The 16,221-nt window shown below is 55.9% G+C and overlaps 1 protein-coding gene across 2 annotated transcripts in view; it reads right to left on the bottom strand.

Moving 5' to 3' along the window:
- SND1 (staphylococcal nuclease and tudor domain containing 1) overlaps window positions 1-16,221 on the bottom strand; it is a 417,018-nt gene that overhangs the window by 17,679 nt on the left and 383,118 nt on the right. Inside the window, exons 17-20 of one of the 2 annotated variants that reach the window (XM_023528894.1) lie at window positions 11,499-11,687; window positions 5,372-5,513; window positions 1,799-1,922; window positions 863-936 (exon numbers count right to left, since the gene is read on the bottom strand). In XM_023528894.1, the coding sequence (XP_023384662.1) occupies window positions 863-936; window positions 1,799-1,922; window positions 5,372-5,513; window positions 11,499-11,687 (529 nt within the window). The remainder of the gene's footprint in view (window positions 1-862; window positions 937-1,798; window positions 1,923-5,371; window positions 5,514-11,498; window positions 11,688-16,221) is intronic. The other variant, XM_023528893.1, reaches the window with a different exon arrangement.

Genomic DNA, 16,221 nt, shown 5'->3' with positions numbered 1-16,221 from the left:
CTTGGCTCCCACTAAAATAATCAATTTGATGACCAAACTCTCATCACTGTTTCCATTTCTTTCCAATGCCTTCCCTTTAGGGGTTCCCTGACCACCTTCCCACGGGCCAGGGGGTGCTCCACAGGCTAGGAGAGCACACCAAGGTGAGGGTCCTGGCAGCCCCTGGCTTGCCCATGGTCTGGCGCAGGCCCCAGCCTGGCAGGGACTCTTTCTTTGAGTATTCCCAGGGACTGACTTTCTGCTGACTGATCCTCTGGTCTTTGAGGAGAGTAGGTGATCACAGCCAGCCGCAGCCACAGCTCAGGGGAGCAGCTCAGTGGAACCAAGTCTCCTGTCTGCTGCCACACCCCCAGGGAGTACTGCGGGAACTGTCAGCAGACTGTCAACAGACTGTCAACAGACTCGAGGGTCCAGCCTGAGGAGTTTTTCTCCCACTCTGCTACCTTGTAATTGTCCTTTCCCAGAAAACTTTGGTTTTGGGATGGGCTGTCGATTAGCAGAGGGGAGAAACACCACGACAGGTATGGGGACCAGGAGCTGTAGAGGGTCTTCCTGGGCCCACTCTTCAGAGAAGCCAGGCTGAAGAGGAACCCTGGGTGTGGCCGGGCACTCATCTTTAGGGCCTGGACAGAACTAACTATTGGTGCTCACGGGCCTCTGGCCAGAGATGCCACTTTTGTTGGCCACTCAGGGGTCATGGCCTGTTGTACAAACAGTAGTGATGCTCATGTGTTCTGTCAGGAAGGGAGTCCAAAGGCTGGAGGGACCTTCAAGAGATCGGATGGCCCTGACTGTGTCGAACGGCCCCTGGCAGCCACTGGGGCCCCCCTTGCCACCCTGTCCACCTCGCGGTCCCCCGCACTCACGTTGCCGTAGTCAATGTAGAAGACGTGCACTTTGGCAGCAGACTCAACTTTCTCTACTCGGGCCCGGTACCTGCAACGGCATCATGCGCAGAGCTCAAAGGACGGCCCTGGGGAGTCGCCCCCCTGGAGCTTTAGTGATGGCAGGGGAGAGAGCACAGCACTTCTCTGCCCAGGGCTCCCGGAGCACACCCATGGGTGTCACAGAAGGCAGTCAGTTCTCGACTCCACCAAGGCTTGGCCTTGGGGCCCTGTGGTCACCATCTAATGGAATCAGAGCAGAGCTGGGAGCAGGGGGAGGGGAAAGGGGAGCATGTGGAGCAGATTAATGTGTCCTTGGGGCATAAAGCAACAAGACTAACGACTAGATTGATGTCTGCTGTTTAAACCCGGCACACTGAACAGCAGCTGTAATTAGCCGGCAGATCTGTCTGGGAGACCGCAGCAGGGAACACATCCAAGTCACTTCGTCACCCTGGGAAGGCCATGGGCCCTACCCTTGGTATATCAGACGTAAGTGACCTTCTTGCAGCCTGTGAGGCTGCTCATGTCCCAGACAGTTGGGGTGGAGGGTTGGGCGGCTGGTCTGGGTTTACTGAGACATCATTTTTCCCTGTGTAGGGTGAGGGGTGTGTCGGAGAGCCCCGGCCAGCCAGGGCTCCCCCAAGAGCATCCCAGGAGAGAGATGGAGGGAAACTACTTCTGTACTCCAGAGGCTGGCTGGACTGCAGGAAAATCACAGGCTAAAGCACAGGCCCAAGATGGGCTATGGGCAATGAAAAGGGCCACCCTGGAGAGCTGGCCAAGGTCAGCAACATCTCAGTGAAAACCAGCCCACAGAGGCTAATGCCTGAAGTCTAGCTGGTGGCTCTGTAGGCCAGTGTCACGAGGACAGACCTGCTGCTGTCCTGCTGCTCTGGATCCCAGTGGCTTACCATTCTCCGTCTACGAATTTGGCAATGCAGAATTCTCCCCGGCGTGGGGCGTAGGAGCCCTCGACAGGAGGGTGGCTGGAGATATCATTTCGCATATTCTCCATCAGCTTCTCCAGCTGGGTGCCTGATAGGGAGGAAGAGGGAGGGAGACCAGGGTGTCAGGTTCTGTGGCGCCTCATTTCTGAATGGGCTGGGGGTGCAGATGAGCCTGGGGACTGGGTGGTGTGTGAACTCTGCAGAAGGCCCATGGCACGGGCTCGCCCCATCCCGCAGGGAGGGAGGGCCTCTTTGGTCCTGGCTCAAGAGGTTTCATGCTGTCTATTTTAAAAGCAGGACAGTGACTTGCTGACACTTCAGGCCTTAGAAGCACACAGTCTTCCAACCCCAGCTCTCCAATCTTCTGGCCATGGCTGTGGGAGTCCTTGGGAGTGTTCCTGGGCTTTGGTTAAGGAGGTGGAGAAAGCGAGTGAATGTGGAGCATGGCCAAGGCCATCCAGCCTCTCCAGGGTGCACCCCAGCCTGCACCCCAGACCTACCAGGGCTGGCTCTGGCCTAGGCTGCAGAGGTGGTGACTGACCATAACCACTCTTTGCAAAGTGGAAAGGCTAAAGTGGAGATGAAGGATGGGCCTGGCCTATACAACCCTGAACAAGGAATGGGCCTCAGAATGTGAGCCATGGAAGATGGAGAGCAGTTCTGAGAGCAGGGCCCAGTCCCAGCACATTCAAACTGGGCCACTCCCCTCTCAGTCACCCTGCGAGATACATGCTGAACTGAACTTCCGGTGCTGCCAGGCTGGGGTGCCCTCCTCAAACTGGGGATGGTGCTGAGGGTGGAGTCTCCCTGCCTTGCCTCACTCTGACCTTGGGGCCCTGCTGCTTGTCTGCTTTTCGCCAGGTTTGGTAGCTCGCAAGTTCTTCTCAGGTACAAACCTAGCTCCTCCCTGCCGCGCTCCCCTGGCCCCACCCCGCTCAGTACCAGTCCCCAGTGGCTTCTCCTTTACATCCCTCCTAGCCCTGACTCGAGCTCTGCATCAGACCCGCTGTGCTCCCTTCGCTCTCGGAGGTGACGGTGGCTGGGTGCATGTGGATTACTATCTCCATCTGCAGGGCCCAAAGCCACACACACTGTAACAGGTGTCTAACACATGTTGGCTGTTGGTACACTTGTCAGGTGTCCTTATAAGTTCCTTGTCTGGGTCTATGTTTCTGTCACCACACGGTGAGCTCCTTCAGGGTACAGACCATAGCTCACTCAGTTGTTCGCTTTCCCAAGGCCTAGCAGAACCCCTGACATATGCAGGGTGCTCGATCATTTAATGGCATTGAAGATGACCTCTGCATGTGAACACGAGGGGGTGTATCCACTCGGCTCTCTGCACGGGCCACTGCCCAGCATTCACGGGACTTGGTTTCAGAACAGGGACACGAGGAGGCAGCCGCCCTTCCCCCTATCCAGTGGTAAACCCCCTAAAATTCTCCTGAGACAATGTTCCTTACCCAGATGGTAAAATTTTAGGAACTAAGGAGAAGCCTCTACATAAGACAAGTTCCTCCTAGACTGGGTCTGTTTTTATTTTTATTTATTTTTTGCTCCAAGGCAACAGAAGCGGACTTTGCCTCCTACAAACAGGCAAAGCCCTCTGGGAGGTCCTTCGCAGAGACCTGGCTGGTCATTTACAGCTGATGGCAATGTTTTCGTCATTTCATCAGCTCCTTCCCTAAAAGCTGGCTCCAGTGAGAAGGGAGACAAGGTGAGAGGATGCGCCCTACCAGGGGACAGGAGGCTGCAGACGAAGGAGACGTGTATGTTCTGAGGTTTCTTTTCCTCGATTTTATGGAGCCACCAGCACAGGGTTCTCTCAGGGGCCCACAACTCTCTAGGCGGCGTGCCATGGAGCGCCTTGCTCCCTTCTCCAATATTCTAAGAATACATGGTTCCCTCCTTAGTTCTCTTTATTTTCTTCCTTGGATTCTGCTCACTGCAGTGTCATGGCTTCCTAGAGCTGAGAGGGACAGCCAGGCAGGGCACTGGGCAGGCACATGTGGGACGCCTCTGAGACTGCAGAGACTATGTGGTCAAAGACCTTGAATCCTCAGGCTCTGTCCCTTGGAGACTTCAGGATCCTGTTCTCATTCAAGGGGAATCCTTCCCAGCAGGGGCCGGGGGCCAGGTGGAACCTCTGTCTGGGGGCTGTCGTACCCTGGGCAGAGTCTTTGCGTTTCCTTCCGCCAAGCTCCCCGAGGGCCGTTCTTGCTGGCTCCTGTGCTCAGGAACAGCTCTCTTTCCTACCTGGACCAACACTCCAAGACTCTTTCCCGTCACATCACCCAGACCTGAGGCTGGCTCCCTCTTGGCTTCATTCTCAAGGCAAAGGCTGGCCCAGCTCTCACCAAGATTGCAGCTGACCTCAAGGGAACCTAATCCTGAAGGCTCATCGGCACCATCTCTGCCCCGCCCCGGCTTCCTCCACCACCCCCCACCAAGTATAGCCAGCCGAGGACTCGGAATGGTCAGTTTCCCTTGGTGAAATGACACTGCCACAAAAGCAGCTGCCGGGGAAATGCCACTAGAGAGGAAGTGGCTGAGACAAGGCTGATGGTGATCTGGAGTGCGCCCGGCATGGGTAGGGGGAGGGGCTGAGGAGGCTGGGCAGAGCCGCGCCCTGCCCCTCATGGGGCTGCCTTGAGTGTCAGTGACATCGTCAGTCTCCTCTGCCTTGTGAGGATCTGGCTCAGGCCAAAGGCAGCTCTAAGGGCTTTTCCTCTGCCCTGAACAAGGCGGCAGCGAGAGGAGGGAGGGCAGGGTAAAGGCTGTGGAGGTGGGAAGTCGCGCCAGAGGGGCCACGGTGCAGATGCTCACGGAGCTGTCTTTCCTGCCCTCTGTCCTCCAGGAGCCTGATGTCTCTGCCTAGGGAACCCTGGCCACAGGGCACAACACGAAGGACAGGAAGGAGGACGACAGAGAGAGGGGGTCCTTCAGAAAGACTGCCCGAGGATGACTTCTCCTAGAGTGCTGCCTGTTTCCATGGGAACTGGTTACCACTCAGGGCCGTGGTAACCTCTAGAGAAGGAGAAGCCCCCGCGGAGACCAGCCTAGGCTCCCCTCCTCTGCCTGCCTTCCCAAGGGAGCTGAGGGGGAGAGGGGCCGAGCAATGCCAGTTTGTGCTTCCTGCCCACATAGAGACAATCTGTTCATTGCTTCCTGATAAGACTCCGAGGGCTACGATTCCTCATGCCAGCCCAGCCAGGGGTGTCTGGGAGAAAAGCCATTACCTAAGAGTCTCAGGGCACCACCCAGACAAAACTGGTTACCTCATCAGTCCTCAGAGGACCCGCTCGGCCCACCTACTCCAGGGCTCACTTGCAGGCCAGGAAATGACCCGTGGACCCAGAGAGCGGTGTATGGGGCCTGAGGGGTGGGCAGTAGCTATAAACTATCCTGGGGAGGCCCCTGAAACCCCTGGGCTGTGCCCCTCCCTCCCACTGAACAGAGGGGCCCCGGAGGCAGGCTGGACCATGCATGCCAGAGGCTGGGAGGCAGCAGGGCCTGGGCCTGGGCCTGAGCACTCACCGGTCTCCACATCCTGCACGTAGAAGTGCAGGTCGTCAGTGATCTCGGTCACGAACACCGGCTTGTAGCTGGCTGAGCGCTCCTTCTCCTCCAGCACAGGTGTCACCTCCTCCACGGGCTGCTCCTCATAGTGGGCCCAGACCTGCGTGTGGGATACCAGGACAGGGACTTTTAGGCAAGTGGGTCACTCCCTGGGGAGAGTGAGTACGGGGTCACCAAAGGGCATTCGTCATGTCAGGCTGGGCCCCTGGGACCCTCCTACCTGGGGTGGGGGGTGGGAGAGAGAAGAGCCCTCTTAAGTTCTTCTGATCCAGTGGTTCCCAAGTTCCCACAGGCTCCAGAAGCCACAGGGGTGCTTATTAAAAATGCAGGTGCCTGGGGCCCACTCCGGGCCGACCAAACTAGGATCTGTTATAAGGGTCCCAGAGAGAGTAAAACAAACCAAGCAGGCTCCCTGGCGATTCTACGGCCGGCCAGAACCGGTGTGAGCACCTTGGTGCTGGAGAGGTTCTGAGACCCCGCCTCCCTCCCCCGCACCACGCTGAACTGAACTGTCGTAGGGCCACTGGCACTCGGCAAGGGGCGGGGGGGCGGGGGCGGGGGCGGAGGGGGGTTCGTCACTGTGCGAGATGCCTCTTCTCAGCAACCTCTGTCCTCCTCACCTCAAGCAGGTTGCTCTGACCCAGCTCAGAAGCTGGGCCGCTCCCCCACCCTTTCCTCGCCCTTCTCCCCTCAGCCCTGTGCTGTCAGGGCGGGAGTAGCTCAGAAGTTGATGCTACGTGACAGCGTGTCAAGTCCAATCCTACGGCCAGAAGATTATCCCAGTAGTGAGGCTTGTCAGAGCAGGGAAGGGAAGTGGCTTTCCAGCTGAGCAGTGGGAAGAGGGTGAGGGAATGTCGGGGAGACGACCACACAGGGGCTCCCACAGACAGACAGGCATAGGAACAAGGGGTGATAAAAATATTAGCCCCAAATTTACATGCTTACTAGGTGCCAGGTGCCTTTCTAAACATCTCTAAGTATTAAATCATTTAATCCTTACGACACTTTGAGCAGGGATCAATGTCACCCGTTTCTCAGAGGAAACTGAGGCACACAGGTCTTGTTAGAATTAGCGGAACAAGGATTCGAACACAGGTAGTCTGGCTCTAGAGCTCTTCAAGGGGCCTTTGGCTCCGAATGGGCCTCTGGAGCCAGACGGTGGCACTGAGCAGTGGGAAAATCTATAGGTGGGAGGTTTGGGCTCTTGTCCTTGCATTGTGACCTTTAATTTGCTGTTTGACTTTGGTTGAGCCACGTGCCTTCTCTGGGTCTCTTTTCCTTCTCTCATAAAATGAGGTAGTTTGACCGTGTGAGCACTCAGCTGACATGCAGATTTCTAGGTGGCATCAGGAGCAGCTGAAGGGCAGGAATGCTGGAATAACTGAACCACCCTGGGTCACACTCGCAGAGGCCATGCTCCGGCCTTTAACGTGGCACGGTGTGAGTCTTTCCACTAGAAGGAGAGGCAAGGGCCCTGAGAACTGGAATGAGCGACGGGGACTTGCAGAGCCTGGGGGCGGGGGTGGGGGGCGGCTGCCAGGGAGCGGCTGAGAAACACGGCAGAAACACTACTCTGCCGCCCACACGGGGCAGCACCCTTCGCCTTTCGAGGCTGCGTCTGTGGGCCCCTGGTCTGGGCCTGGGCTCTAACCCAAACACCGCCCGACCCCATTCACTTTCCCCCAACATCTGTCCCCTCATCCCGGCTGCTCCCCTCATCACCAGCACCCAGACACCTCTGCTTCCAACACCCCAGGCCTGGCTGCCAAGGGAGAGGAGGCAGCAGGACTTCACTTCAGTAAGATCAGAGGATCCTGGTCTCACCCCTCCAGGACCCACCCACCCTGATGAGGAAGGGGGTCTCTAGCCTTTGGACTTTCCTGTGAAAGGGTCTCTCCAATCAGAGGCCATGGCAGTGACTGTTGAGAGCTCTCTGGGGGACGACCACATTCCTTCCCATTCCAAGACCCACATCCTGCTGAGGCCAGGGCTGAGGCTTTCCCTCCGGGTCCCCCTCGCTGGAAGTTCCCCAGGAAGTGACTACTTAACCAGCCACTCCTATCCACCTCCAGGCTCTCAGCTCCTCTGAGATCCTTGCAGCTCTGAGGCTCGTGGGACTCTCACTGCCGCTGAGAGGCAAGACTGGCTCCTGAGTGGGCCCTGAGCCCGGGAGAGTTCCGGGCTCCCACCCTAACCCCACCCTCCCTCCCCCAGCCGTGGGGGAAGGAGGCTCCTCAGCAGAGCTGATGAATTGGGAACAGACTGACAGGGTGAGAGCAGAAACTGCTAATGACTCAAGTGAAAGAGCCTCAGGCGACAGCATCAGGTCTCCTTCTGGGGAGAGGGGTGGAGCTTCTCTCCTGGCAGCTCAGGTGGCAGCATGCAAGCGTGAGGTCAGGACGATGTAAACAAAACCCTGAGGGAGGGCAGCACAGGGGCCAGTCCTCTGGTCCCACAGCTCACTGGGTGCTAGGAGGGGAGCCGGGGGGCACACGCTGCTGCCCCCTGAGGTGAGAAGACACTAGAAGCATGCGGTCGCCAAAGAGTAGAAGAGGGAGAGCTGCTTGTCAGATAAAGGAACCCCATTTCTAAGAGAGGGCTGGCTTGGCCCTTTCAATGGTAGAGCCTTGAAGGTTCCCTTTTTCCCCTTGGGGGATGGAGGTGACCAGCTGTTCTCTGGACTTGGCCACCAGTGGCTCTTGGCGAGCTGGTGAAGGCAGTCTGGCCAGGTGGCTTCTTAGTGGGAAGGAGTCATCTGGGACAGGCTTGGCTGCCCACATCCCCACCCTTAAACATGGGTGGGTTTTGCCCATGTTGACTTACACTGCCCTTCCACAGAACTGGGGCAGGGATGGGACAAACACACTGGCAAGACACCTGCCAGACATGTGCCACTTTGTTATAGCCACCAGAAGCCCTCTTATAGCTCAAATCCCCGATAAGAAAAACCTAAAGACCCCTCCCAAAAGGAACAGCAATTGTGCACACAGACACACAGTCAGTGCTTTACGGTTCGGCCCCTGGGCTCTCGGTGGAGGAGCTGGGCCAAGATGCTGGGTAGGATGAGGGTCTGAGACAGGCTTGGGCAGCAGGGTGCAGGGATGCTAGAGCTCATCCGCCTGCGGAATTGGCCTGCTCTGCTCTCGGACCACCCTGGGCTCCAGCAGTGTGAAGAGGCCTGTCCCAGCTCGTCTGATGCATGGCAAGGTTTGGGGTCAGGTTGGTGGCAGCTCTCCTGCTTTAAGGCCAGGGCCAAGATGGAGCTCTGTCCTGAGGTGAGGTCCCTCTGTGACCCCTTCGTGGCCCTGGCTTCAGACCCAGGTGGGAAATGAGCAAGAGAAGCGCATCTGCTCTGTCATGCCAGTTCCTGTCCTGCTCAGGTCCCCTTCTACATTCTGGGGCTCCTAACCACCCCCTGTGGCTGTGGCTGCCCTAGGGAAGGAGCCCACTAGGCCAGGCACAGGCAAGGCCAGCTCGGCAAGAGGCTGTCTCCCCTCGTGTCCTCGCCCGGCCCCTGGCCCTCCTTTCATGCGCTTCCTCACTCGGGAACCCCAGGTCCTCTTCCCAGCAAGAGACGGGCAATGTGGACTGCGGCTCCACTGGCTGGAGTCTGTTCTTTCTAAATCCTATTTGATACCACTGCTCAGAAGACTCCAGGGGTTGAGCCGGCATGGGGCTGGGGTGGTGGAGGCCCTCAAGTCTGCAGTGGGGAAGCCAAGCTTCATAAAAGCCAATCGATGGCCAACCCAGTCCAGGGTCCTGCTAGGGCATGAGTGGTGGAGGGAAAGGAGACGGTCCACGTGGCTACCATCAGCGTCCTGCAGAGAAAGGGGAGGGCACCAGCCTCTTTAAGAGGAGAGAAGGCCCAAAGGGACAGGGAAGAATAAGGCCCGGCAGGGAGTCAGGTAAGCTCTCATGGCTGGTGCGGCAGCAGTCAGCCCTGCTCACAAACACATCATCGCACTCGCCGAAGACTTCTGCATGCTCCTGGTCTCACATAATCTCTCAATATTGCCTTTCCTCAGCTCCTAGGAACCACCATGAACTCAGTGTCAGATGTGCCTGTCTCTCAGCGAAGGCGGCCCTCCTGGGGTCACAAGTAGGGCAGGACTGGGGTCCTGGGGACATCTCAGATATGCACTTTACTATCTTTCAGCTGGCAACTAAATACTCTCATCTCAGTGCAGTCGACTCCGAGGGTCGCTGCAAAGCTCTGCGCATGCCGCTCCTGGGAACCAGCCCCACCAGGAAGAGGCAAGACATGCTAAGGTCCCCGAGGATCCCTGCAGGGGATGGGGCGTGCAGGAGAAGAACCCAGGAGAAAGGCAGGCCCTCATACTGAGACCGTGCACTGCATTTTAATCAGACTGGAACAAAAACACGCATCCTGTGTAAGTAATTAATCACTCGTAATTACTCCTCAGCGTCATCATGTGACACCAGTGAAAAGATGACTTGGGCTGTCAGACAAATTCACCGTGTAGTAAATAGCGATGCCCGGTTCAGCACCTGGCAAGGGACCCCCCCACCCTTCCATCTCAGGCTAGACACCCAATCCTCTCCTGGGTCCTGTTGGGGTCTCTACTCTCAGAGGATGGCTCAGATCTGAAGAGGCAGCTCTTTGGCTCACGTGCTGAGTACCTGGGCAGCCGGGACAGGGAGCAAAGATGCTTTCAGAATCTGGGCCTCAGAGGCTGGTACTTGCCATTCTGATCCCCAGCTGCCAACTCTTCAGGGAAGTCTCAGCCCTTTGCATAAGAGGCCCTAGCACCACATCTCCTCCATCTCCCTGCAGCAGGCAGAGGACACGGGGGTGGCAGTCTTAAGTTCAGCTGTCACAAACAGGAAATCCAAGAGGGAGCTCCTTTGCTATGGGAGTCAGGCTGCCTGTTTCCCCATCACACTTGGAGACAGGGTTTAATATGAGCAGAACTGGGACCAGGAAGGTGGAAACCTCCTCAGGGGCCTCAGGGCAGCCCACTCCTCCACGACATGGACAGTCCCTTTCACCTGTCCTAGCATTTTGAGCCACCTCTCCCTGGAGTCCTTCCATATCCACTGGGGGATTAGTCATCAGCCCTAATTCCCAGGGGATGGAAAGGAAAGAGGGTGGCCCTGGGGGGGTGATGTATTCTCTCTTAGAAGGAAGGTGGGGAGACTGAGTGAGGAGATGGCTGCTCCGGGCTGGAGGAGAAAGAACCTTCTGGGCCCCGAAGCCCCCCACTCTTTTTGGCAGTCGTCTGGGCCTTGGCTCTGGGAGGCGGGTTGTAAGCCAGATGGCTGCCCCATGGGGAAGGAAATGTTTACTCCTGGAACGAATTTATGGCTCAGCAGGGCTGTCCCACGAAATCCTCTTCAAGCTCAGGGAAGCTCTGACAAATTGGAGGCCGGCTGATTTATCCCCATTATCAGGGCTTGGCTGTAAGTCTGTGGAGATAGGCTGAGTATGTGTGGGGAGAGTGGGGGTCCTGGGCCCTGGCTCTCACCACCAAACCCACTGGGTTCCTTAGGTGTTCATTTGTTTCCAAAGCTGTTTTCTGGCCCACCCCCCTTGTCTCTTCAATGCAGTGTCTGCAGAGACTGATGGGCTGTAAATCTGCTGTCCTAACAGCTTTATGCATCTCCTGGGGCAGCTTCCAAAATGGGCTTCCCTGCAGGGCAATGTGAAGGAAACTCAGGAGGGCCAGTGGGCCTCCTGGTCCCTCTGAGGGAAGGGTTGGGGCTGGTGAAAAAGCACTTTCCCATCTCTTGCTCCCAGGGGCTCCCCCAGTCATTTCATCACTCCAAAGTTACCTCCCAGACAGCTTTCTGTTCCAGGTCCACCAGAGCAGGCCTGGGCCCCCCCTCAGGTCTGTGGCAGGCTTATGGCTGAGGCTGCCCCTCGCTGGCAGCCACGTGGTTCCCAATGTGGGATCTGAGACCAACACCAAGCAGGGTACCCACTCAGCTGGGGGACAGCAGAGGTATGTTGTATGGAGATAGCGGTGTCAGGGTGTAGCGGGAGGAGGAGAGAAAGAACGAGCTGGGGGAGAGCGCGACACCTCCCCCTCCCCCTCCCCCTGCCAGGCCTAATTCCACACCAGACCTTCTCCTTCTTCTGCTTGGCGGCCTCCTCGGCAGACAGCAGGGATTTGTAGTAGGAGCTGCGCTCCGCAGTGAAGTGGACCTTGGAGAGCGCGTGCTCCACCAGCAAGACGGACAGGTTGGCACCGTCGATGTGCAGCCAGCCGATGAAGTTGCCCGCCTTGTCCATGCTCTCCACCTCCACCTCCACCTGTGGAACAGAGAAAGGGGCGTCAGCCTGCAGGGGGTGGCCTGGCCCTGGGTGTGCAGAGGTGAGTGGAGCTGAGGCCCAGGGCTCACAGGCCCTGGGCAGCTGCCACCACATTCATTCCTTGTGACAGGAGCAGCTGGAATGGGGAGAGGGAAGGTACGTGCTCAGCAGAAGGGCGGGAGCTCGTGAGAGCCCTGTACTGCCGACCCTCTTAGAACGCTTTGCCTCACGTCTGTAAGTTGGGTCTACGCTTTCTGGCCTCTCGCTTTCTGGCCTCTCACGCCCGAGAATCATCCTTGATAGATAGGTCACTAATAAAGCAACACCAAAACTCCCCTCCCTTTGGCAGACAGCTACTAGATTAAGCGCGAGCTCTTGTTAGCTGCATGCACGCTTCTTCAGCACCCACCTAGCTCTGCTAGGAAGACAGGCAGGCTCTGGGGAGAGCGGAGTCCCTGTCCTTCCCGGGAGAGCAGAATGAATTCATGCCTAACAGAGGTAAAGAAAGTGGTTGCATGAGTGAGGAGAGGAAGGAGGGCGGACAGGTGGGCAGAAGGATGTGGGCAGGAAATGCACTAACACTGGAGACAGTTAGGGGGCGATCCCAGCTGGAGGCTACCCCTGAAGAAGAACACTGGAAGGGTGTGGTCTCTGCTTAAGTCCAGACCTTGAGGCTGTGTGCTCGGGCTGAACCCTCGGTGGTCCCCAGACCTGGCAATGACTCTGCTGCTGCAAGAGGGTGGCCTCACTGCCATGGCCCTCGTGGTGGCTGATCTGTTTCCACCTCGTGAAGGCAATGGCCCAAGAAAAATTCCTTCTTTGATTCTCTCTCAACCTCTTTCTTCCCCTGCTAAAGGGGACTTTAAAAGCTTTCGCTGCCAAATGTAAAAACTTGTATTAATTTAAATGGCTTCAAGCTCGATTAAGCAATGAAATGAATGTCTAAATACCTGGGAATTCTCTGAAGCCTGGGCTGGAGCCACCGGCAGCAGCTGAGGGTAGAGGGCTGGCGGGTGCGGGTGGGGAGGAGAGCAGCCTGCCCACCTGGCGGAGTTCTGACTCAGCAGGGAGATGGCGGGGGTATGACTCCCTGGGAGTACACAGAGGTGGCTTGGGTGTGCAGGGAAGGCAGTGAGGAGGAAAAGAAGGGGCAGGACCAGGAAGGCAGGACCCTGGCTTCTTCCCATTCTTGGACACGCATCCTACTTGAGGTCTAGTCAACGCTTCAAGTGTAAATGCAAGTTCAACAAGGCCCGACATTGGGGTTGTGGTGCAGAAGGGGATATGCAGAGTTTGTGAGAGGTAGAAAGAAGGTATATAAATCCAAACCCAACTTCGTATTGTAGGTGGGGAAACTGAGGCACAGAGAAGGGAAGCGTAGCTAGTAAGAGGCAGAGCTGAGAACAAAAAAGACCCGCCCTCGCCTCCTTCCCTTTTCCCATAGCCCTTGGTTTCAGGAACACTCCTTTCTTCCTCCAGTCACACCTCTTACCCCCTTTCCTTGCTTCCCACCGGGCCAATGGCAGCTCCCTCCAGCATCAAGGCCATGGGACCTTGCACCTCACTGGTAGAGCCAGGATGGCAGTGCTGGGATCTGCTGGGCTGGGTCTACCCAACCCTTGCACCACATTGCTGAGGGGCAAAAGCAGGGAGAATCAGCATCTAGTACCTGTAGATGTCAAAACATTTTTTTTTTTTCTTTCTCTAATTCTGGCAATTAATTGACTGGGGGCTTGTCGGGGAGAAGGGCAGGTGGGCAAAATGGTGCTCTGATAAAAAGAGGTGTCCCAAGAGCTCACCAGCTTGTAAGGCAACAAAATTCATCGAGGTGAGTGACGGATTTCCTGGAGAGCCTTTTGCCACCCAGATACCCAGGCACATTTGCACCCAGAGTACAGGGGAGGCTCTGCTGCTGGACCACTGGGTGTCCCTTACCGTGGGAGGGCTGAAGACAGCGAAGAGGCTGCCAGGCTTATGGTGGTCAGACAAGAACAGAGATGGGCAAAATGATGGATTAAGAGGTACAAATTTCCAGTTATAAAATAAATAAGTCACGAGGATGTAATATACGGCATAGGGAATACAGTCAATAATATTGTAATAACTTTGTAGGGTGACAGATGATTATCGGACTTATCGTGATCACTTTGTAAGCTATATTATAAATGTCGAATCATGGTTGTACACCTGGAACTAATATAAACATTGTATGACAACTATATTTAAAAAAGACCATCTCTTATCTTTCTTAATTTGCCAAGCTTTATCGAACACGCGAAGGCCAAGCAGCGGCAGGTCCTAGAGGAACTCTGGGGAGCAGAAGGAAGACCAGCGAGGCTGTCTGCGTTGTGTTGGGCGCTCAGGAAACAACAGGTAGAGTATGGGGGGCGGTACGGATGCTGGCTCCCGCCACTGCACCACTGGGCTCCTGGTATTTGGCGGCACCTCCTTATGCCCAGCAGAAAGCAGGGAAACTTGAAGAAGTCCCAGATTGACACTGAGCCCAGGCCCATGCCCGTTTCCCATTCCCTGACCTCTTATCTTCCACTGTGTTAGTAGCCAAGCGTCCTGTTCCTAAAACAGAATGGCTGCCTTGCTTGAGCACGAGGTCTCCCTCCAGGCCACAGTAGCTTGGGGTGGGTCACTGTGGCTGTGACAAGAAGCTTGATGGTCAGCCTCATCACTTTTCTTGGCATCGGATTGCTGGGATGGATTCAAGAACCTCAGAGATGGGGTGCAAAGAGAACAGGGCAGGTGGAATCCCTGTAAGGTGCCCGCACTCAGACCTCATTCCACATGGCAAACCCTAAATTCACACTTTGTTCTCTGAAGCCACAGACCAGAGGCTGGCCTCACATTAGAGGGAGAAATCGAGAGGCTGGCCTCTCAGGGGCTCACATTAGAGGGAGAAACCGCTGACCAGCAGGGGAGCGGCCAGGCTCTCCTGGGAGGTGGGCGTTGACTTCACACCTACCCAGCCCCTCTCATCCTGCAATCCACACACAGACTTGGGCCCCACAACTCCCTAGGTCTGCTGGCAGAGGAAAGAAATCTCTGGCCCAGGGCACTATGCTGCCACCAGATCCATCTCCGGTTACAGAAAGAGATAAAGCTGTCCCCTGTGGGTCTCTGCTTCCCCTTTTATTACAGTTGCTGCAACCACAGTAATTTCTCAGTCAAACAAAGGCACTCAGGGGAAAGCTGGCCGGCTCGGCTGAGGGATGGCCCTGCAAGTGGGCCTGCGGCTCCGAGTCTCGGCTTCTGGCCTCTCGTGTTGAGCCTGTGCTTGTGCCTATCCTTCTGGCTCAAAGAAATTCTTATACACCTCCTTCCCTGCCCCTCCCCCCACAAAAAAAGAGAAGTGGACAGCCTTGACGCCTCTTCGTCAGACGGCAGAGCTCAGGTGTTTAAGGACATCTAGTGCTGTCCCCTGTGCACGCCTCCTGGTCTGGTCATGTGCCAGCATCTCTTGCCTTCAGCTCTCGATGCCGGTGGAGTGGGTGGGATTTTGTGGCCCTAAACCAGGCCCTGTGAGCTGAGCTCTTCCAGTGTCAACGCCACCTTCCTGTGGAGGCTTCCCTTACTCTGGCCTAGAGGGAAGTGCTCTCTAAACACCTGTGGACTCGCCCTCCCTTGGGCGTTAAGAGGGTAGTGCACAGCATAGAGGGTCAGAGCACCAACTCTGAAGCCAGACTGTCCGAGTTCAAATCCACCTACCACCTTCATGACCTTTCGTGAGTCACTTAACTTCTCTGTGCCTATTTGCTGCAAAAGCAGAACTGCAATAGTACCTGCTTCAAAGGACTTGTTACGTATGTCAAATGAGCTACTATAAATAAGCTAAGCACTTAGACACACAAATGCTTCATCACCATCATCAATTACCACTTCCTGGAAGTAACATAGGAAAGAAGCATGACAACTACACAAATTGACTAAATATTAATTCAAACCAGGTTGTGTTCAGAGCCTGCTATGGGCTGCCAGGCACAGGAGCCTGGCTGATCAGCATATGGCCAGACCGCAGGAAGACGCCTGCTGAGATGACTAAGAACTACTTTCCCACGCCTTCAATGCTGCATACCCACACCCTGAAAAGAAAACAGATATAAACCCAATTTCTCAAACACTTGGGGTCTTATTCTCTGGCTTTCAGCATTATTCCTTCTCTAATAATTTTTTTTTTTTGTCTTTAACTGTGGCTCTTGCTCGAATTCTTTCTTGTGAGGAGCGAAGGACCCTCTTGTCAGGGGCATAGAGCTCGAGCCCCTCGAGGGGAGGACTCGCCCTGTCCTTCAGCAGTAGGAGCAATTATTTCATTTCCAAATGTCTTCATTCTTCAGCTAGACTGTGTGCTCCATGGGGGAACGAAGCTTGCTCTAGAATTGGAAATCTTCTCCAGAACTGGATGTGCTGACTGAGCCATGGATCTGACAGATTTGGGTTCAAATCCTAACTCTAGCCATGAAGTTTTGGGCAAGTCAAATGGCCTCTCCTAGCCTGTTTCCCTAACTATAAAGAGGGCCCTGTGTAT

This window comes from Pteropus vampyrus, unplaced genomic scaffold (genome assembly GCF_000151845.1).
Source record: "Pteropus vampyrus isolate Shadow unplaced genomic scaffold, Pvam_2.0 Scaffold33, whole genome shotgun sequence".
NCBI classification, from domain to species: Eukaryota; Metazoa; Chordata; class Mammalia; order Chiroptera; family Pteropodidae; genus Pteropus; species Pteropus vampyrus.
This window is presented reverse-complemented; position numbering and strand designations above follow the sequence as displayed.